Source organism: Aristolochia californica, unplaced genomic scaffold (genome assembly GCF_029961685.1).
Source record: "Aristolochia californica isolate CCGP_79_NKW_82.1479 unplaced genomic scaffold, dmAriCali1.0.hap1 SCAF_2, whole genome shotgun sequence".
Classification (NCBI taxonomy): domain Eukaryota; kingdom Viridiplantae; phylum Streptophyta; class Magnoliopsida; order Piperales; family Aristolochiaceae; genus Aristolochia; species Aristolochia californica.
The window spans coordinates 36928924-36951302 of record NW_027181881.1 but is presented as its reverse complement, the minus strand read 5'-3'; the positions used below and the strand labels follow the sequence as shown (position 1 = coordinate 36951302).

General features: G+C 37.2%; 1 protein-coding gene across 1 annotated transcript; it reads right to left on the bottom strand.

Moving 5' to 3' along the window:
- Positions 1-6635: 6635 nt before the first annotated feature.
- LOC137955646 (mannosylglycoprotein endo-beta-mannosidase) lies at positions 6636-15094 on the bottom strand. Its single transcript, XM_068802678.1, has 11 exons — positions 14861-15094; positions 14538-14676; positions 13864-14091; positions 13593-13651; positions 12695-12743; positions 9346-9576; positions 9069-9238; positions 8791-8995; positions 7922-8590; positions 7605-7832; positions 6636-7520 (listed from the first exon to the last, which is right to left on the bottom strand). The coding sequence occupies exons 1-11, from the start codon at positions 15004-15006 to the stop codon at positions 6726-6728; spliced, it is 2919 nt and encodes a 972-aa protein (XP_068658779.1). The 5' UTR covers positions 15007-15094; the 3' UTR covers positions 6636-6725.
- Positions 15095-22379: the final 7285 nt, after the last annotated feature.

The following is a 22379-nucleotide window of genomic DNA, read 5'->3' as shown; positions in this document are numbered from 1 at the left end:
ATTTGAAAGTGTTTTTCAAAATTTACCACACTGATCGGGGTGAGGTTCTTCCATTAGTATTTATAATTGTTACATCACAATTAGAGGGATTTACAATTGATTTGATTGTACAGAAAAAGGAAGAATGGAGCTTGATGAGCTCCTGTAATTGAGGATCAAGATCCTTTGTAAGGAAGACCCTAAACAGGGCAATTATTTTCAATCAGGGTCAATTAAGGCAGGATCTTCAACAACCCCCTCAAGCTAAGCGTCGGATTAGAACAGACGTGTAGCTTGAATAGAAAAAATTGAAAGAGAGGCCGAGACACACTTTTGGTGAATATATCTGCAACCTGTAAGTGAGGGGGCACATATTGAGTGCGAAGTTTTCTAGCAACAACAAGTTCATGAAGAAAGTGGATGTCTAACTCAACGTGCTTGGCCCGCTTGTGAGCAACAGGATTGGAGCTAAAAAAAATAGCACTTTTGTTATCGCATATGAGAAGAGGCCGCTCTGGAAGAGAAACTTTAAGATCACGAAGAAGATGCGTGAGCCAGAGAAGTTTGGTGGCTGTGAGAGCAAGAGCACGATATTCAGACTCACAACTTGAACGAGAAACGGTAGGTTGCTTTTTGGCACTCCAGGAGACTAAGTTATCACTAAGGTAAATACAGTAACCAGAGGTAGAACGACAAGTGTCAAGACATCTGGCCTAGTCGACATCAGAATAAACAATTAAAGATCCAACATAGCAGATGGACGGAAGGAAAGACCAAAATAGAGAGTGCCCTTGACATACCGAAGAATACGCTTGATAACAAGGAAGTGGTCATCAATGGTAGAGTGTATTTTAATGGCAGAAAAATAACCCAACTTTAGGGCTTAACAAAGAAATTACTCACTTTTTAAGGGTAGCTCAATCACAAATCACCTCTCATAGAGCCAAATTAATATGGTGGACTCTAAGAAAAGTGTCATAGAAGGGGGTCTCACAAAAGAGTCCCAGTTAAAGGTATTTTAGTTATGTTCTTCTTTTGTTTATGTTTAGTTGTTCAACTGTTCTAAGACTTATCTTTTAGTGTTTAACTTTGGGTGTAACTAGGACAAGGTAGTTTAATTGTAATTAGATTCTACTTGTTTATTCTGTTATAAATAGAGGCTTATGTAATCAAACTACAACAAGTTAGTGAAGTTTTTCTCTTTTCTAGAAATTTAACAATTGATCGATCGTAATGATTTTTGCAAATAGAAAAAAATGGCTAGTTTGGCTTGGGAAACTTATAAATACCCCTCCAAACATCTTGAGGACAATGATTTGAGCATTTTCTTGCATACCCACACTCTATAAAATTAATTTGAGCATCAAAGTTCCAATTTTACCCTCTTTGAGAGAAAAAACCTTCATTTTTTTAAATTTTCCTTCATCTCTCAAAAATTTCAAAGCATGCTTAGTTCCATCAAGCTCATTCACTTCAATCATTCGTGCTTAAACATTTGGAAGCTTGGTTTTCATTTTGAGAAGAGTTGTTTCCCATATTAAGAAGAAATTGTAAGTTTTTATTCTACTTTTGTATTTTCATTTCTTCTAGATTCCCTAGTGCATAGAAAGCTAGAGAAATTAGTTTCTAAAACCAGGAATCTAGACGGGGAGTGCTTGACTAGAGTCAAAATCTAGTCCTTTGTATTGAATCTCTTGGGAGATTACAAATCATGTAATTGGGATTACACCTAGCTTAAGAGTGCCAAAAACTCCTAGTAATTTCCATTTATTAGAGCATTTATTAGGGCGTCTAATTCGTAACACTATACACCAGTCAAAACCATCGTAGCTGAAACACACTCCGCTCAATTTTAATGGCAAAAAAATAACCCAACTTTAGGGCTTAACAAAGAAATTACTCACTTTTTAAGGGTAGCTCAATCACAAATCACCTCTTGGGTGGAGAAGAAAAGACTTGAATCAAGTTGGATGTTGGGTCTATACTTTTAGGTAGTGGGTCTAGGCATTGCTCTGAAGTGATAAAACCATAATATGATAAATTAAAGAAATACTAGAGAAAAACCACCTGTAAGTGTATGCGATTTGTCTTGTAAACTATTTTATCTTCATAGTGGATTACTACAACGGTGGAAGATAGAACGTTGTCTCACCTTGAGGCAAACCTGTATAAATCTTGCTGTATTTTTGTGTTTGTTTTTCCTTCCTTCCAAATTATTATTATTTCTCTCATTAGTTTGGAATTGGGGCATCTAATTCCTAACACCATACACCAGTCAAAACCATCATAGCTGAAACACACTCCGCTCAATTTTAATGGCAAAAAAACAACCCAACTTTAGGGCTTAACAAAGAAATTACTCACTTTTTATAGGTAACTCAATCACAAATCACCTCTTGGGTGAAGAAGAAAATACTTGAATCAAGTTGGATGTTAGGCCTATACTATTAGGTAGTGGTTCTAGGCATTGATCTGAAGTGATAAAACCACAACATGATAAATTGAATAAATACTAGAGGAAAACAACTTTAACTAGAAGGAGGCGGCTATGCAACATTCATAGTTCCAAAGAGACCTCTTTTTTTCTAAAAAAAAAAAAAACTAAGGGAGACTATAATGGTAAAACTTAATCAATTTGACCAAGTATAATTTTTTTGGGTGACCACAATTTTTTGAAATTAACTATGCGGAAGATACACAATCAAGTAACAAAGACACAAACCTTGAAAGTATCACCAAATCAAGATAATGCATACTTTGAATGAGCTCATCATGGAGTGATTAAGTATGACCAAAACTCACTAAATAGAAGAGAAATTTTGCTAAAAATCTAGGATTCTAGGGGAAAAAGAAATTCAATTCACTCCATTGCATGGAGAGATAATAGAAGAGAAAATAGGAAAAATAAAAATATGTGTTTTGGGGAGAAAATAGAAGAGGAAAAAGAGTTTAGGAAGAAGAGCAACTTTGTTACCTTGAAATCCGAGACAAAAAGGCCCGTCCAGCTTCTTTTTAATTAGGGCTTAAGTGAAAAGTTACAGAAGGACAAAATGTCCCTCAATACTCAAAATTACCATATCTCTTAAAATATATGTCTAAATAGAATAAACATTTAACAATAGATAAAATAAGACATTATTTGTCTAATAGTAATACTATAAGAGAAAAATGTAATGTGAAAAATATGAGAAATGACCAAAATACCTCTGAACTTGTATTTTAACTCGCCCTTAAGGTGGAGTGTAGATATCAAACAATCCCAGTTTGTCACTAAAGGATACATGTTCACGTCTTCCCAAAGGCTTGGTAAATATATCTCTCAACTAGTCTGGAAGAATTTCCCTGGCAAATAATTTGTGAGAAGCTCCAATAGATGCCAACTAGACAATGATGGATGCATGCCTTCCATTGAAGGCAAAGTTGTTCATAGCTCATTTTGTATTCGCTACAAATTAGAACATATTGGGCATAGAAGGAAGGAAAGTTAAGATTTCTGATTGGGTCTTATGTAGATCAGCTCTCTTTAGCACATCTTTCAAATGTTGCAGAGATTGGAGATCCACAACCTTCAGAATCTTCATAGCAGTGTATATCGTCAAAGATAGGAAAATAAAAATCCAATCAAGTGCGTCCAAACGTTTAAAGTCTCATTGTGAATAGTGAACATGCTCAGGAAAACTAGTATTAAAGGCCACTCTGATTGGTAGTGTCCAAGTTTATATTCATTATCTTTCAAATAACTAGAGAAAGAATGGTACTCAACTAACTGATAATAGGAGAGAAAATAGGGAAAATAAGAGATTTTTGACAAAACGAACCTTTGGTACTTCTGATATTGATATCTTAAAAAATATAGCTTAGAATCACAAATGATTTGTTTCTAAAGAAACTAGACTTAAATATATTTAAATTTATATCTAATTTGACATAAATATATTAGTTATCGAATATTTTATGACGTTTTCATTTCTTCATTTTGTAGCTTGACCCTTGCCGACTCCAATGCAAATATCTTCTTAAATATAGATCAGATTGATATGAATTTTTTTCCTTCTGAAACCAGAATTCGATAAATTTAATCCACATATATTTTTTCATAAAATGTATTTCTTATTTATTTTGAGAGAAAGAATCTTATAGATTTGGGATTCTATAATCAAGTTGAACTGGGTACTCTTTCTTCTTTGGTCAGCATGAGCATTGCCCCTTGCAAAATTGATATCTCCCACTAGAAAAGTCAGATTGAGAATTTATTAGATAAAGTAGAAAATAGAATTATAGATATTTATTTTAACATATAAATCTCCAAATAAAGTCTAATTCTTGATGGATTATAATGGCTCGAATAATGAAGCTTTTTGCTGCATCTTGAACCTCTCTTGCAGTCTGACCTTTGTTGCTTTAAATATCGATTTCTCTTTGTAAAAAACTCTGCTTACCAAAATTATGTTTTAGTTAGAAAGTACATTCAAAGATATTTTCGTCAATTTATAATTTTTAATATTAAAATTTCATTATGGAGGTGTGAACAACAAGAAACCAATGGGTATTGGGACAAAAAGGAAAGAAAAAAGATTGAATACGAACCTAAACTACTAGAGATGATAGATCTGAAAAGGATCACATTATCTCTTTGGGTTGACCAAGTCAACTCACAGAACCCGATCTGATACTAAGTTGAATTTCTGGAAAAGAGAAAAACTTCACTGACTTGCTGTAATTTGATTACATAATCCTCTATTTATAATAGATGAAACAAGTAGAATCCAATTACAATTATACTACCCTTGTTTGAGTTACACCCAAAGTTAAACATTAAAAGATAAGTCCTAGAACAATTGAAAAATTAAATACAAATATAAGACTAACATAACTAAAACACCTTTAATTGAGACTCTTCTGTAAGACCTCTTTCCATGAGACTGTTCTTAGCGTTCACCATATTAATTTTGGCTCAGTGAAACTTCTTACTATGAGACTCATGTAAGACTCTTCCATATATGCTCTTCAACATCGATCAATCAATCACAACGATTCTTTTTTTTGTTAGAATGCGACTGATTGATCGATGGATTGATTGATCAATAAGTTACCGTTGGTCCAAAAAAGTTAAGTTCATCGATCATTACCAAGGGATGATCGATCATATTTTATGTCCCTGCAAGATTTTGTCTGATTGATCGATCGGGTGGGATGATAGATCATTCCATCTAATCCTTGCTTGCTTGGATAACATTGATCAATCAATCCAAATGGGATGATTGATCATTTGTTATAGCATAAAATGGTTATCTTCTAGATGATCAATCAATCGACTTGGGTTTGTCGATTATGCTTTATAAGCTTGGCTTGTGCACTTTTGAACGATCGATCATTAGCAGAGTTTGATCGATCATTCCAGTGCTAATTCAACTAAGTTGACTATTAAAGCTTGGGAATAATTGAATCTAAGTATTTTAACATGTTTGAAAGATGTGTATGATAATTTAAAACATGTATGAATGCAAAGTACATCCTAAAGCCTTTCATGAGTTCAAATGATATTTTAGTTTTGGAAAAAAGCTAAAGCTTGTGTTATGATTTCAAAACCTTTGTATGTGATGATTTTGAGCATGGTTTTGAAAATATGAGGTGTCTTAAAGCTCCAATCTATATATGTGCTTAAATATAAAAAAATTGGATGGTTATCAGCTTACATGAATAGAGTTCTTGAGATATCTAATTTGAACTTGACTCTAAGTCTTCAATTTTTCTAAGTTCTTCTTCTCAACAACAATCTGTAAGGTTGTTTTGCTTCGGGTCTTGACTTGGTGACCTGATTTATCACTCTCTTTGCTTGAGATTTGGTATAGACCGCATAATGTAGGTCTTAGAAGATTTTGTGTCTAATCACACTGTTAACACCATTAGCAGACAATTTCAAATTACTCATTTTGTTATCATTAAAATACTGGAGACCAACCTGATTTTTTTCATGAGTCTAATACTCATCTCTTCTTCCTTTCCACTTCTCCTACCTCCAAAGATTTCTTAAAGTGGATCAATAGAATCTAAGACTCAACAACAACTATCTATATAGCACTATTCCAGACCACCACTTAACAGTTTTCAATAGGTACGACCTTTCAGACTATCAAGTTAACAACTTGAATTGCACAATGATACCAAAAGAGACAACACCAGGTTGCTGCAAACTGAAAGATGTGCGTGGACTTGATCAGTTGTTGATGTTATTAACCATTTCTACATTCGACAATCAACAAGTTTGAATCACAATACTATGATCTTAGGTATTAATGCTAGTATCCTGAGCATAAAGTTTAAAGAGAAGGAAAAATATATCACCAGCACCAACGAATAACCAGTATAATTTGTGAAACTGGAGCCCAATTTTACCCGGCCTTACTGCAAAATATTTGGCTCCCACGAAAATTTCCAGGGATGAGACAATTGCGTCTATTTTAATTGGATTTATGTATCAACAGGTGCAAAACATTATCTATTGGTATTGGCTAGTACATTCAAGACTATCTCTCTGTATTGGCCAATAGGCCCAATACATTCAAAAGTATCTGTGTGCCAATACACACCACTTTGGCTTTTCCGATTATAGGAAAACAAGACCAAAACAGAATCATCAATTACGATGTGGCAGATGCTTCCCCAACCAGTTTCGCAAAATTCTACTCAAAAAGATTAATAATGTATACAGGTAAACATATGAAACAAAATCTAAACTGGCAGCCTTACAAGACAGAATGGGCAGCATGGTGATTCCAACCATGAAGGGTGACCCGTGGAGTTACTCCCTGAGGCACTTGGAAAGAGATATCAATAACCATTGCTTCTCCTGGAACCAACGAAAAAAAATTATCAGAGTAATGCACTGGAAGAATTCTAGTGTCTTCCCCAACTTCATGGTCTTTTTTTGCCGCATGAACAGAAAAATACATGAAAAATGCGACTCCTGGATCATTCCCATTTGTTTCCACAATCTGCAGACCGTTCTCACCCCTAGAGAAACCTCTACAGATCCTTCTGAACAGACCAACCTGTTGATTGTTCAGACTCACTTCAGCTTCACCTGTCAAATTTCTATTGAAGTCTTTACTGTCACATGTATCTGCTACTTGATTCTCTAAGCTAAGGATTTTGGGCTGTGGTTCAGTGGACATGTTCTTGACATGCATCTGGACTTTGTATGTGGACCCCCTGATCATGACTTGAGATGTTATTTTGAGAGGTACTCTCTTTGTGCGATATGACTCCAACAGCTCATAGTCACCACCAGGCAGGTGCAACCAGTAAAAGTTCCTTGAGATAACATGCGAGTCTGATTTATTGAAGAGTTTAAGGAGCAGAAAATAGACTGGCTTAGCAGTCTTGGACTTTGGATACTTTATCTCTGTTATTTGTGTAACCGTTTTAGGAAGTAGCAACAATGTTTCAAAAACCTTGTAGTATGGGCATTGGCCATCTAGGTCCCATACTGATGCTTCCACTGCAACATCAGATAGTTTACTCGAACTGGTATTCACTACCTGCAGATAACAGAAAATAGCACCATTAGCCATTTGAAAACATAGGCTTAAGCTCTTCTACAATGTCTGATTAGCCATTACAACCTCAATAAAATATGTTGCAAGATTTAGCTGCACATGAACTGGCTCAGCAGCACAACGACATCCATAGAAACCACCAGTTTGATCATGTAGATGATCATAAAACTGACCACGGAGACCTGTCCAAGGATTTTGAGTTTTCCAAATTAAAACACCTGTGTATTTAGTCCACATACGTGAAGTCCATCCTTCTAAGAGAGCTCTATACTGAATATAGTTAACAAGTTGTGCCTGCAATATATATATATGAACGCATGATAGTTAGGTTCAAGAGTAACAGAATAACAGAACCATCAATCACTAGCTGAAACAAGGTTTACCTTTTCACAGAAGTCATTGAGGTCCTTTGCAGAGCCATAGAGCTCAATCTGGTCATGAACCTTTCCTGGCTTTGAGTATGGAATATATTTATGGTAGTCCCATATGGGATTTGGAATTTCTTGCATATATCCATTAGATAGCTTCTTAAATAGTGGAATCTGCCACCCTTCAGGAGGCATGGTTGCTCTAATGGTAGCAGCAACTGGCACACCAACTGAACCAACCTCTGGGTTGAATCCATAATTATAGAAATTGTCCTTGAAGAAGTCTTCAGGATTTTGGATTTCATAGGGACCGTCTGTAAAATCCCCCTTCCCATTTGCAAATCCCTCCCACATAGACCCTTGAATGTAAACACGGGTCCCATCCAGATACTGACTGGGATCATCAGATCCCAGGGTTAGATCTTCAGATGAGTTACTTAATCCATTTGAACTTTGGAAAAGTGGATGGAGTTTCAGGTAACTTCTAAGAGCTTTATTAATATCATCAGGCGGTGTTTGTTCATTGCCACCAACCCATAAAGCAAGACTGGGATGATTTCTAAGGAGAATAATTGTATCCTTGGCACAAAACAGAAAAAGATCGTGATCCAAAGGCCCATCAGGATTTGAAACTGGTATCCCTCTTCCATCACAATCACCTGTGATCCAGAACTCTTGCCAAACCTGCAACACATGTGCACCCCATCTCAAGCGAGGTCCAATAAAGAAATAATTCCCATAAAAGAAAGGTCTCTGTGGTTTCTCTACATGCTGATAACTTATTAATGATTGCTCGTTTGATATACTATAACTGTTTAGAAATCAAGAAGAACTGTTTCATTTGTTTGTCTACCACCAACATAAATAAGAGCACCAGAACTTACCAACAACCCATATACGTCACAATAGTGGTAGAAATCTGGCCTCTCAGCCAATCCTCCACCCCAACATCGGATCATGTTAAAGTTCATATCTGCATGAAACTTGATATCCGTCTCGTAGCGTTTCTTTGAAAGCCGTAATAAACCATCAGACAGTATCCAGTTACCTCCGCGTATGAAAATTGGTTCCCCATTCACCTTGAACAATCTGCAAGGTACTGTTATGATCATCAATATAATAAAGATAATTTTGTACAGGCATTTAGACCAAAAAGCAGTACCTTCCACCAGTGCCTTTGTCAATGGTGCTCTCAATCTTCCGGAATCCAAAATGATGTGTCCAAGAATCAGATTCGCCATATCCTTTAACATCTACAGTGATCCCAATGTTGTATAATGATTGCTCACCCATGCCATTTGGCCACCACAAATTGGGTTTATAAAAGAAAGCCTGCAGGACTCTTATTCTATTACAGCTAGACAAAAGATTGTAATAGTGATGTGCATAGAATATGTGACAAGACAATAAAGTTAACAGGGAAAGATAGTGAAACTCACAGGAAGAAAAGTATACTGCACACGTTTTCCAGGAGGGACTAACACCTTCTGAGTTTGAAGATGCTCAACCATGCAAACACTTCCTTCAAGCTCAGTCGAGACTTGGAGATTCAAGGAACATTCAGCAATCCAAGAGCTCTTATTTTCTAAGTCAAGTGTGGTATGAAGATATACCCTTTTTAAATTGTCGAAGAATGACGAAACCAGGTGAGGATCAATCACCTTGACAGGCTGGATTCATCATGAATAATCAGAACTTACTTTAAGGTTTTAAAGCGTGTATTAATCCATCAAGAAAACAAAAGAAGCACAAAACAATCATGAGAACATTTGACCCCATGAATGGCACTGACTCTCTTCCCACCAACAGCTTTATGAGAACATTTGACTCCATGAGTGACACTGACTCAAATGTTTAGATATAGCAGTTTGAATTACTAGCGATTTGGTCTGAAGTTTGGGTGTCCTAATCATATCCATTGAGGGCCCACCTTGCCTATGCAATCAATTTATTATGCTTTTGGTGTCGGTTGGAATGCTAGCCTGTTTCAGATTGTTTGCTGTGTGGATTGAGCACTTTTTTGTGGTAAATTGTGGTTGATTCAGGTGAAGTTGTTATTCCTGCCAAGCGTTTGGAAATTCTAATGGTATGGATACCATAGTAATTATTATGAAAAGTTGAATTGACTCAATTATCTTAGTTGGTTCATATCTATTCAAATACATCTTAACGCAAGTGACATGGCTTGTTAATAACATGGAATCCAGATTACAAAGTCAAGTAATGAACTGTGAGGCAGCAAAAGGAGATTTGGATGTCTCTTAAGAATCTCAAGCTAAATTTTGATGGTTCAACTCTTGGCAACCCTGGTATTTCCGGTTATGGTGGAGTAATTTCAGATCACTCCGGTAATCAGCTCTTCACGTATGCGGGCCCCCTTGGAATTTCTGATTCTATGAATGCAGAGTTACAGGCTCTCCTCTTCGGTCTTCGTGTTTTCAAAAAAAGATGTAGTGGGCCCCTCCAAGTTGAAGGGGATTCTAAAGTGGTGATTGGATGGTGTGAGAGAGTGTCTTGCCCTCCGTGGAGACATTGGGATACATTTAAGGAAATTTTAGATATTACCTCGATTGTTTCTTGTTGTTGGACCCACATTCCGAGATCCGCAAATTCAGTGGCAGATGTACTTGCTAGGCAGGGAGCTACCCTACAATCTCTGGTTGTAAGGGAAATGCTCCCTCAAACTTTGTAATTTTCTTCTGTTTTATAAATACATCTTTATCAAAAAAAAAAAAAAAAAAGAATCTCCATGATCAAGAAAGTAATTTGGCAAGGGTTTATGAACTCTATGTGAAGATCTTTAGTCTAAAACAAAGGACTTAAACTGTAATTGATTATCTGTGGATTGCAAAGTTTCCTACCGGATTAGTGTATACCATCCTTTTCCAACAGATGAGAAAGAGCTTCAGAAGCTCGGGCAAACTCATGTGGCCAAGTTTCTTGATGGGTAAGGTCCCAAATGTGATACAATTCAGGCCCAATTGCTTAGAAGAAGGCTTTTAATAGAGTAGTTCGAGAAGAGACAGTTGTGAGTTCACAAGGTAGCAAGTGAAATTGACTATAGGTTCAGTCTACACCGATTGTTCAGAAGCACCCCATGGACGTGAAGGAGGTAGTAGGGGATGAGGTTGGAATAGTTCTAGTTGTAGTAGAGGCCATAGTGATGGTAGAAGTGATAGGAGATGTGTTTATTATGGGTGTAGGTAATCACTTCTTACATAAGTAGACAAGTTTAGAAAACCATTTTGGGCAAATTATAGTGTTCCAAAAGGTGATGAGACTTCAACGAGCCGTATGATAGGTATTATTCCTGGGGCTCCATATTAACTTCAGCAATTGGCTCAAAGGATGGCACAATTGACCTCTTCCACCACATCCATGAAGCTTAGTGATTTGACGTCCATAGCCACAATCAACATGGCTAGTTTAGGTATGTCTGCTTTCCACACATATCCTACAACATCATGGATGATTGATTCCCGTGCATCTTCACATATGTTAGGTATGTCTTCCATATTTACTTCTCTTAGTCAGTCATCCATGTTTAGACATGTCATGTTGTTGATGGCTCTTTCTCACCAATTAGTGAAGTGGGCAAAGTTCAGGTTATATCCTTACCTTTAGAATTTGTTTTATTTTTTCCTAAATTTCATGATAATTTATTTTTTGTAACCTTTGAATAGTTCGATAACCTTCTTTCCTACTCATTGTGCATTTCAAGACTTTTAGATAAGGAAGACAATTGGTTCAGGGTGTCAGACTAAGGTTCTCTACCGCTTGGAAAGCTCATCAGTGCAGGATTCTACTAAAAAAGGGTAAATATTCCATATTTTTAAAAGTCTGATGACTCTACTACTTCTATACCACTTGATGTCGATTTTGATGTTGAAGCCCCTACTTCGGTGAAGGATGTTCTTAGCACCACACCTAGTATTGTCCAATCGAAGCCACTGCAAGTTAGCAATGACGGAAACCACCAACAAAGGTTCTCTCTTCTTTATCCTTGCCAATTTCCTCTTCGACAATAGCTCCTGAGGTAAGTGATTTAGATATTCCTATTGCTTGTACTCACCATCTCATATCCAAATTTATGTCCTTTAACTCTTTATCTGGTCCATTAAAAATGTTTTCCTTGCATTTATCTTCTTGTACTATTCTTTCTTCAATGGATGATGCTCTATCGTCTCCCCAATGGAAGCGGGCCATTGATGTGGAGATAGAAGTATTGCTTGATAAGGATACCTAGACATAGTGTGATCCACCTAGATACTACAATTGTGGGTTGTGATTGGATCTGCATTATGAAATAAAAGGCTAATCAGTCCATAGAGTGGTATAAAGCTAGACTTGTAGCTAAGAGGTATACCCAAACATATGGTGCGGATATTTTGAAACTTTCTCAACTGTGGCTCGACTGACATTTGTTTTCGTTCTGATTTTTATGGTCGTTATTAAGGGACATTAACTTAACTGAGGGCTAATAACGAGGCAGACATTTCAATGAGAGCTGAAATTTGCGCTCTTTTCCTCTCTCTCGTGTTCTCTTTTCTCTCTTCTTGTTTCTATTTCTTCTCAATTCTCCCCTTTCACATCTAGCTCTTAGATAACTAACTTAAGACTTAGAGCACATGTATAACTAATTTAAGACGTATAGCACATGTATAACTAATTTAAGACGTATAGCACATGTACAGCCATAAAATGGATAGGCTTTGTACAAACCAACACTATCTACGAAGAATCAAATCAACCACTACTACAAAAATGAAATGTCTGGCAAAAACTTACCCCTGTAACAGTAATAGACACCTCATCCCAGATCCCAGTGTTTCTATCCCTGCAATACAGTGAAATTCAAATGACTGGAATTCCAGATTATTATTTTCTTTCATTTGATACTTAAACTGAATAAAAGAGGCAAAAGGAAGAAAGACAGAAGCGTCTAATTTGACAGCATAAGCAAATTGAATCAAACAAAGAATGGAAAATATGAAAAACACTAACCAGGTCATGCACTTTAGGGATGGGTTGACTAGCAAATATCAACAACATATGCCACCCACATAAGTGCAGTAAATGAAATATAGAGGAGCAAAAGATGTTGACAGCTGAAAGAAGTTGAATGAAATATAAAGGACCAAAGTTGGAATTTCATAAACCCAAGACCATTAGCTTCTGATTTTTACTCTTGCTTCTTTCGTGTCTTTTTAGTTTCTCAAGTTTGCTGCAACATATACAAGCCACAGTATAGGATGCACTAATGCTGTGGGCCAAATATATATACAACCTTACCAAACCATGTTTCAAGCACATACTATGGAACCCATCGTGGCACATGAACTACCATAAGGTCCCAAGAAATGACAGTATGTTTGCCACTCAACATTCCTCTATCACGTTCAGCCCAACGAATTAATGTGAAAGCCTTGTCTAAAAAACAACATAATCTGATGACAATCATAAGATTTATAAAGGGATTTGCAAAGGATCAGAAGATGACAATCTTAGATGAATCAATATGTCATAGGCTGAGTCCTCTTCCAAAAGATTTATGATGATGGTTGTTAGCCCTCAGCCTTCAGCCTTCATGTCTAAAAGAAGACTGACAGAAGTACAGAAAACTGCAAGGGAGGGAAAAGAAAGTAAATACAGTCCAGTGTCCGATGATGATAGCAGAATGGCTAACCTTATTGGAGTCATCCAATCCCAGCCTTCCACATACTGAGCAGCAACATCTTGTCCAATCTAGCATTAGAAAGACAACTGTCATGTCAATGTATATGCTCTTTATGCCTCAAATTTTATGTCAATGCTGCATAGCCACCTATAACATGCAAAGGTGGTAAACTTCATGTTTGTGTTCACAATCTCCTCTATTGTATATCATGCATAAAGTCATTCTCTGCTGTGAATCAGAGAACGTATAACAACTAAATGTTGGGCAAGAAAATGTGTACCGCATGATCACCACCTTGACCTCCCTCAGGAGGAATCCTCCCTGGATGATCGGGAGGATAAATCAGGACAGCCAGCAGGTTCTTTCCATCTGGGTGCAAAATGTCAGTGATATCAAAAGTATGTCTCCGAAACATTCCCTTGGGCAGAATCTTCTTGTGCCCATTTACATAAACCTCTCCTGAATAATTGATTGCTCGGAAATTCAGATCAACATGTTGATTTCCAGACTGAAAGGGAAAAAAGGTTACAAATAAACGAATGTATTTGTACATAAAGAGATTGAATTTGGTAATAACAGAGTTCAGCAAATGATGTTTCACAAATTTCACGACAAGGGTAGCCACGGAGTACAAGCCACATCCTTTTTTACTTCTTGATTCACATTCAATTTCTCCAGGTCGAATTTACCGATAGCAAAAATACTTCCAAAATGATTTTGAGCAAGCAGAATCACTTTCTGTTAGACTTCCAGTCTTTCAGCTTAAATATGTCAAGTGGTACCAACTCCAAGTAGGATCCAGAGACCAACATTAGACATACATAGAAGGAAAAGGGTTCCAGATAGGAGGGACAACTTCATTATGCCAAGATAAAACCCACTAAAATGAGGAATAGCCAATTCCTTTGCATTAGCTTGCGTGACCCAAGAAAAGCATCAAGCACAGGGACCTACCAGCTTACACTGGAAAGTCGTGAAAAACCAGAAAGTGTAAAACTCCCGTCCGGAATCAGCAATGTCCAAGATCGCCTCATTATTCAAACCGTAGAAAGGATCCGGAACTAACTTATTCTTCACCAGAGTTCCTAAAACACTGGAATTAAAAAATTACAAGAGGTTAATCCCAAGTGCATTTTCAACAACCAATTGACGACAGATTACACTCAATACACTGATACATTTGAAAAAGGCCATCGCTTTATCAACATTTAATCAAAACCCGCTCATAATCAGAGACTAATACACATATCAAAGGAATGGGCTGTATGCGCACTGACGTTCCGGGAACGACAGCTTCCATCCAGGGAGCAGAAGGCCCCAGGGGAGGGCGAGTGGTGGTAAGCTGAACGCCGTTGAGTCCAACTTCGGAGGATCGCGCCGCGAGCCACCCAGAGTCGAGGACCGTCTTCCCTATCGCGGCCATTTTCGGGGACGTTGTTCCCGAGCACGGACTGAGAGGAAAGAAGCGGCAGCAGTAGAGCCAGAGGCTTTGCAGAAGTAAACGAGGAAAACAATCGGATTATTATGATCCATTATTTGTTTGTCCATATTAGCAGTAAAAATAAGAAAGCAACAGGCTTTGCCCCTGGGAAAATCTTTTAGTCGGTGCGGTTTGGTGGTTCAGAGTTGGGAGGATTGGTTTTGCCGAGGGCAATTCATGGAGGACGGAGTTAGGTATGCGGCGATGGCGAATGCGTGTGTGATCTAGTTGGAGTAATTTGTTTGCTAGTGAACGTCCCCGTCGGTGATTTATAATTATATTTTCTATTCACGGGAGCTTCAGAAACTGCCCGGATAGCTGGATATATCATATATAATTATATCCTGCTCGTGGGATTATGCCACCTCATCCAAATCATCTCAAGATTCTCAATCTCAACAGTACGATTGAACGACCGGAAGATTTGCCCAGCTCATCAAAGGCCCACGTTGAATATATAAGCCACGTCCGTGTTTACAATTTTTATTTGAATATGTTGAATATATATGACATTCTAAAATTAATATTTTCAAAATATAGAATTTCAGAATTTGAGTTAAAATTCTTATATGCAATTCTAAACAATATAAAAATAGTTTAGTATAATTAATTGGACCTACTAAAATAATTGATATAAATATTATTTATTAAAATAAATAATTTTTGGTGTAGTTTTCACTTATCATATTAATATTTTAATATTATTGAATCATTTATAGTGATAAAGAAGTTATTGTTATTTAAACTTATGAAGAAGTTTTATTATTTAAATAATTTAAAGTAATAATATATTAAGATGATTATTTAAGCGAAATAATTAAATATAAAAAACTAAAATTCAAATTTATTATTATTCGATTATATTAAATTAAATAAGTGTGTCACCTTAAATAAAGTAAAATATTTTTAATTTATTTAACCTACTATAGAAATTATATTAACATTTTATTACTCCATATGTTAGTAAAAGAACATCTTATTAATTTAAATTATTATTTAAATACATTCATCACACTTAGGGATGGGCATTGGATCGGGTTTTACAGGGAACCCGACCCGACTTGACCCAAAAACCCGGGTTTGGGTTTCTAATTTCACCCCACGGGTCGGGAACGGAGTGGGAAAAAAATTTGTTGGATTTCAGATCAAGGGCGGATTTTCCAAAACCTGACGCACATATGAGATAGAGATATACAACGAGGTTGAGACGGGTTTGGTTTATAGGGATGGGATAGGGACAGGTTGGGTTTAAGTTGGGTGTATGGTAATGGGGCAAGGATGGGGTCATAAGGATGGTGATCGGGTTGGGGGTCAGGTTTGAGGATTCAGGTATTCTTGGGGTTTTTTTCAAATTTGATTTTTGGTAAACCCGACTCGTGCCCACCCCTGATCACACTCCACCTTCCACTCATCAACAAGAGAGTTCTTCTCTTGTTGGTAGAAACAAGGTCTTGATGATGAGGGAAAGAGCCATGTAAGGTCCATGGTTCTCCCCCTCACTTCATTATGTATAGATAAGTGAGTTGAAGTCCTAATACATGTGAAGATAAAAAATAACTTAAACTTAACATAATTATACTCTATGTCACTCTTTCACTTAATTACAAAGAATTTCACTAATACCCTTTTAACACTCCCCCTCAAGCTTGTGAACCCTTTTAATACTCTCCCTCAAGTTGGTGAAAACTATCAAATATTCTCAGTTTGAAACACATATTAGAGAGGGACTTTGCAGTAATAGCCTTTGTAAAGACATCTTCTAGTTGGTTCTTGGAGGGCATTGCATTGATATAACACCAACTTGTATTTTTTCTCGAATCAAGTGATAATCTATCTCGATGTGTTTAGTTCTTTCATGAAACACTAGGTTAGTTGTAATATGGACGATTGTCTGATTATCACAGTGAAGTAACATAATAACTCACTTATTGCATATGTCATAGCTCTGTTTTCAGCCTTGTTAGGAATTAGATACCCTAATTCCAAACTAATGAGAACAATAATAATAATCACAGAAGAAGAAAAAACAAGCATGAAAAAAAACACAACAATATTTATACAAGTTCGCCTCAAGGTGAGACTACGTCCTGTCTTTCACCGCTGCAGTAATCTACTATAAAGATGAAATAGTTTACAAGAGAAACCGTTTCTCTAACCTCTCTCGACCGCAACTGGTGATGATGTTGCTTCGATGATAATACTCCAGGTGATAAAACCCTAACAACGGCGCCCTAAAATTTAAAGAAAAAGTTAGGGCAACCGGATTACAAATGTGAAATCCCCAAACTATTGAATCAACATAGGGTGTTGATTAAGCTCTACAACTTAACAATCTCCCACTTGGAGACTAATCCATCATCAATATCTCCTCTACAGCGGCAACAACTTTCAATCCTCAGAGAGAAGTCCAACTGAAGTTGCACACAACTTCAGTTTCTCAATCGTAACAGTCTTTGTCAATATATCAGTTGAATTTTGACTCCCTTGAATCTTCTCAAGTGCTAATAATCCATCCTCAAATGCCGACCTTATGAAGTGATAATGCACCAGCATGTGTTTTGTTTAGGCATGTTCAACAAGGTTCTTTGCTAAATGAATGACATTCTGACTGTCAAAATACAACTGTTGAATTTAGGACCCCATGATTGAAACCTTGAGCAAGATGAGAGAGGAAGAAAAAAGAGTAAAGAGAGAGAGAGAGAGAGAGAGAGAACTCTGGTAGAGAGGAGAGAGGAGAGAAGAGAAAAGAGAAAAAAAAAAACTTTAGGCTAGAGAGAGATTCTTCCACGAGTTGAGAAGTGGAGAGTTTGAATGAACCCTTCAACTAAGACCCCTATTTATACTATTTTCATTACATATTTAGAGAAATTTCAGAGATAAGTTAAGATTCCTAATATCGCTCATTACATCAATAATGATTATCCAAATCTACATAAATCAAGGCAAGATAAACCAATTACATTAATCAAGGAAGATTGCCAAATCTTCCAACTCATGTGATAAGGATTCCAGCTCGTGTGGTGACTCATCACGCCACCTCACATGGTGACTCATCATGCTAACCCGTGTGGTCATGGTGGGTCCCACCTTGAAACATTCCTCCCTAAAGCTGGGGGTGAGAAAATATTATAAATGCGCAACATACTGCAGATGGTGGACAAAATCTTATGAGTGACTGATTTGGTAAGAATGTCTGCAACTTGCCCTTATGAAGAGATAGGTTTGAGAGATAATATGATGACTTGGAATTTCTCTTGTATGAAATGATAGTCTACCTAAACGTGTTTTGTTCTCTCATGGAAGACCGAATTTGAGGTGATATGTATTGCCATCTGATTATCACAATGTAGATCCATAAGGGATTATTTATAGAATCCCAATTCAGTTAGAAGGGATCTGGTCTATAGAACCTCATTAACTGTGTGTGTCATGGCCTTGTATTCTACTTTTGCACTGAACTTTGTAACTACATTTTGCTTCTTGCTTCTCTATGTTACCATGTTTCCTCCAACCATTGTACAATATCCCAAAGTAGATTTTCTATCATTCGGGGATCCAACCCAGTCTGCATCTGAGAACCCTTCAATGTTGAAGGGACCATGGTTCTTATAGAGAAGCCCTCTTCTTAGAGCTCCTTTCAAATATTGCAATATTCTTTCTAGTGTTTGCCAGTGAGTAAGTTGTGGTTTGTGTATGTATTGACTCACAATACTTATTGTATATCATATATCCTGCCTTGTCACACAAAGATAAATAAGTTTCCCCACAAGTCTTTGATATTTTTCGATATCCACATCTTCTTCAGAGCATGCAAACAATTTTGTATTAGAATCCATAGGGGTTTCTACTAGTCTACACCCCATCATTCTTGTCTCCTCCAGTAGATCAAAGACATACTTCCTTTGAGATAGTATAATCCCATGTTTGGACTATAGTACTTCAATACCTAAAAAGTATTCAGGTAGTCCAAGATCTTTTGTCTTAAATTCTTCACATATCTTTTCTTTGGATTCCTGAATGCCCTTAGGATCACTGCTGATTAAGACAATATCATCAACATATACAACTAACATCACTTTCCCTTTAGGTGTGTCTTTAGGAAACACAGAGTGAACTACAAAACATCTGTAAAATCCAACCCGTATGAGTGATTGGCTAAATTTATCAAACTATGTACGAGGAGACTGTTTTAGACCATAAAAGGATTTCTTCAACCACAAATCCAGGTGGTTGTTGCATATAATTTTTTTTCTTTATATCCCTATTGAGAAAAGAATTTTTCACATCAAGCTAATAGATCAGCCAAGAAGAATTAGCAGCAAGAGATAATAAAATACATATTGAGTTCATCTTGGCCACCGGTGAGAATGTTTCCTCATAATCGATCCCATAACATTGCATATAGCCTTTGGCAATGAGGCATGCCTTAAGGTGAGCAATCTAGATTGTGTTTAATTGTAAAGACCCATTTATAGTTGACAAGTTTTTTTCCTGATGGAAGAGGAACTAGAGCTCATGTCCGATTCTCATAGAGTGCCTGCATTTCTTCGTCCATTGCCGCATTCCACCTTGGATGTTTCAGAGCCTCCTGATAGGACTGTGGGATTGAGATGGAGAAGATAAACACAAGAAATTGACAATATGAAGAGGATAAATGATGATGAGATACAAAATTGGATATGGGGTGAGAAGAAGAGGGCCTAGTGCAAGTTTTGGGTTCTTTTATTAAGGAAATGGGTCGAGTACCATATTATGGTCCAAAAGGAATAGGAGAAGATGAACTTACCTTGATGGGATCCGCAAACTCCACATGTGTGGTGTCAGCCAATGCTTCAGGGGGTTGAACAATTTCTATAGCACAGGGCATAATCGGTCGAGGAGAGGCTAGTACAGAAGAGAGACGTAGAAGAGCATTGTTAGAGTAGTATGAAGAGTTTTCTAAAAACGTTGCATCCCTGGACACAAGTAACCTTTGCAGAGTGAGATAGTAGCAAATATAACCTTTATGCATGCGAGAGTATCCTAAGAAGATACACTTGATAGATTTTGGATCAAGTTTATTATGCTGTGGAGAGGTAATATGAACAAAGCATGTACAATCGAAGACTTTCAAGAGAAGCGAAAAAGGATCACCATGTAGAAACAATAAGGAATATGGGATCTATAAGAAAGAGGGTAACCTATTATAAGAAAGAATGCAGTAAGGATGGCATGAGGCCAATGCAAGTATTGGACTTTTATGGTATACAATAAGCCGCTAGCTACCTCAAGAAGGTGACGATTCTTCCATTCTGCTACACCATTCTGTTGTGGGGTGTAGGCCCGAGATGTTTGATGGATAATGTCATTCTCTAAAAAAAAAATAGACAAGATCTATGAAAGTATATTCTTTGGCATTATCAGACCTAAGTACTTTGATTTTTTTACTAAATTGAGTGACAACCATAGCATGAAAGGATTTAAATATGGATGGTATTTCAGATCACTCTTTAAAAAGAAATAGCCATGTGGTACGAGTAAAATCATCAATAAAGGTAATAAAGTACTTGACTCAGGAAATGTTTGAGATGCTCAAGGGTCCCCATACATCTGTGTAGATCAATGAAAAAGAGAAAAACTTTTAAGTTATGAACGAGGTGAGTATGTGGTCCTCTGGTGTTTGCTCAGTTGACACACTTCACAATTTAAATTTGACCTATCCTTAAAGGTAGGAAAAAGAAGATGAAGAGATTGTGTGGATGGATGTCCCAACCGATTGTGCCATAGACTTGTCTCAATTTCCTTGGTTGAGATGACATTTATTTGAGGCACGCCCAGGTAGTAGAGACCCCCTTGTTCACGACCTCCACCAATCACCTGCTTCGTTATAAAATTCTGAAGCACACATGAAGTGGGTGAGAAGGTAATTGAGCAATTGAAATGTTGTGTTAGCTGACTAATAGATAAAAGATTCAAGGGAAAGGTAGTAACAAAAAGGATATCTGTAAGCGAAAGTGATGGTGTAATAGAGGTGGATCCTTTCCCAAGAACTTTAGTTTGGGAGCTGTTAGCTACGGTAACAAATTTATTTAAGAGACAAGGAGAAACTGAGTGGAGTAGATTTTTGTTACTTGTGAGATGCTCGGAGGCCCCTGAGTCAATTATCCAGGATGAAGAAGAGGAAGTGGCAGAGAGCATATCTGAAGTAGTGGTGGCAGCAGTTGAGGAGGAACTTGGAGGAGAGACCGTTAGAGTTTTCATTTTTTAGAATAAGTCATACTCAATATCGGTAAGGGTTTTCTTTTCTATTGGTGGGGTAGACTAGTCCTCCTTTGTATCACTTACTGAGGCTTGATTAGCCTTAACCAAATTCAGTATGCCATAGATTTTAAAACATTGATCTATAATCTGGCCATATTTCCCACAATGGGTGCATTCCCTGCTGTCTGTTCTACCAAAACCATTCCTTCCACCTCTTCCTCGTCCTCCTCTATAATTTCTTCCACGGCCTTGACCGCGGTTGGTTGATGTTCCCCTATGCCAAGAGTACATAGCGGATGACACTTCAGAAGGAGAAGGAGAAGGAGAATCTGGAATGCGGCGTAATGTAGCATACATCATCAAAGGTGGGAATAGCAGAGGCGCTAAGGAGTTGACTTTTACCAACTTCATGATATGGCTTAATGTTTTCTAGGAAAATTGCAATGGCCAAGGCTTCCTTCAGCTTGTCTTGGACAAAGACATCGGTGGAGGTAGGCTGAGCTAGCTTTCATTCTTGAAGAAGACCTCTAAAATTAGCCAAATATTCATGGATATTTTCTCTTTGTTTAGTGTTTAACATTCTTTGGAGAATATCATATGGCCTGTGTAAGTTTTCGGAGCTAGAGTACAACTTAGCACATGTCTCCCAAATTTGTTTGGTGGTGTCGAGATGAATAACATTATTGGAGATAGGTTCTTCCATGTTGTTGATGAGCCAACTAATTACCAAAGTGTCATTTTTTAACCACTTAGAACATCTTCTTCATCAATGTGTGGCCCAAGTTTGGTGAGGTGACCAAGTAGGTCCCTTGTTATAAGGAACCGTCGAACCGATGTGGACCAGCTCAAGAAATTTGATATCACTTGCAAGGGTATGGTAATGATCTTGAGAATATCATTTTTTTTACCCATGTATTCTTCAGCCATAAGAGATAGTTCAAGGATAATAATGTACTCAAATTTGAAGTAGCCTAAGTAAGCGGCTTAGAGAATCAAGAGCAGCCAAGGCTGGTCGGGTAGATGGGAGGAGAACCCAAGCTTATCGAGTCTTTAGGCAAGGAGGGAACCCTCTTAGG

What these genes read in the sequence shown, in the direction of transcription:
- LOC137955646 (XM_068802678.1), bottom strand. Translation starts at nt 15,006, where the DNA reads ATGGCCGCGATAGGGAAGACGGTCCTCGACTCTGGGTGGCTCGCGGCG. An exon ending in GTCAAGGTGGTGATCATGCG is followed by an intron (nt 13,652 to 13,863) that starts GTACACATTTTC and finishes TTCTAATGCTAG; the next exon opens with ATTGGACAAGATGTTGCTGC. An exon ending in GATTGGATGACTCCAATAAG is followed by an intron (nt 12,744 to 13,592) that starts GTTAGCCATTCT and finishes ACTGTATTGCAG; the next exon opens with GGATAGAAACACTGGGATCT.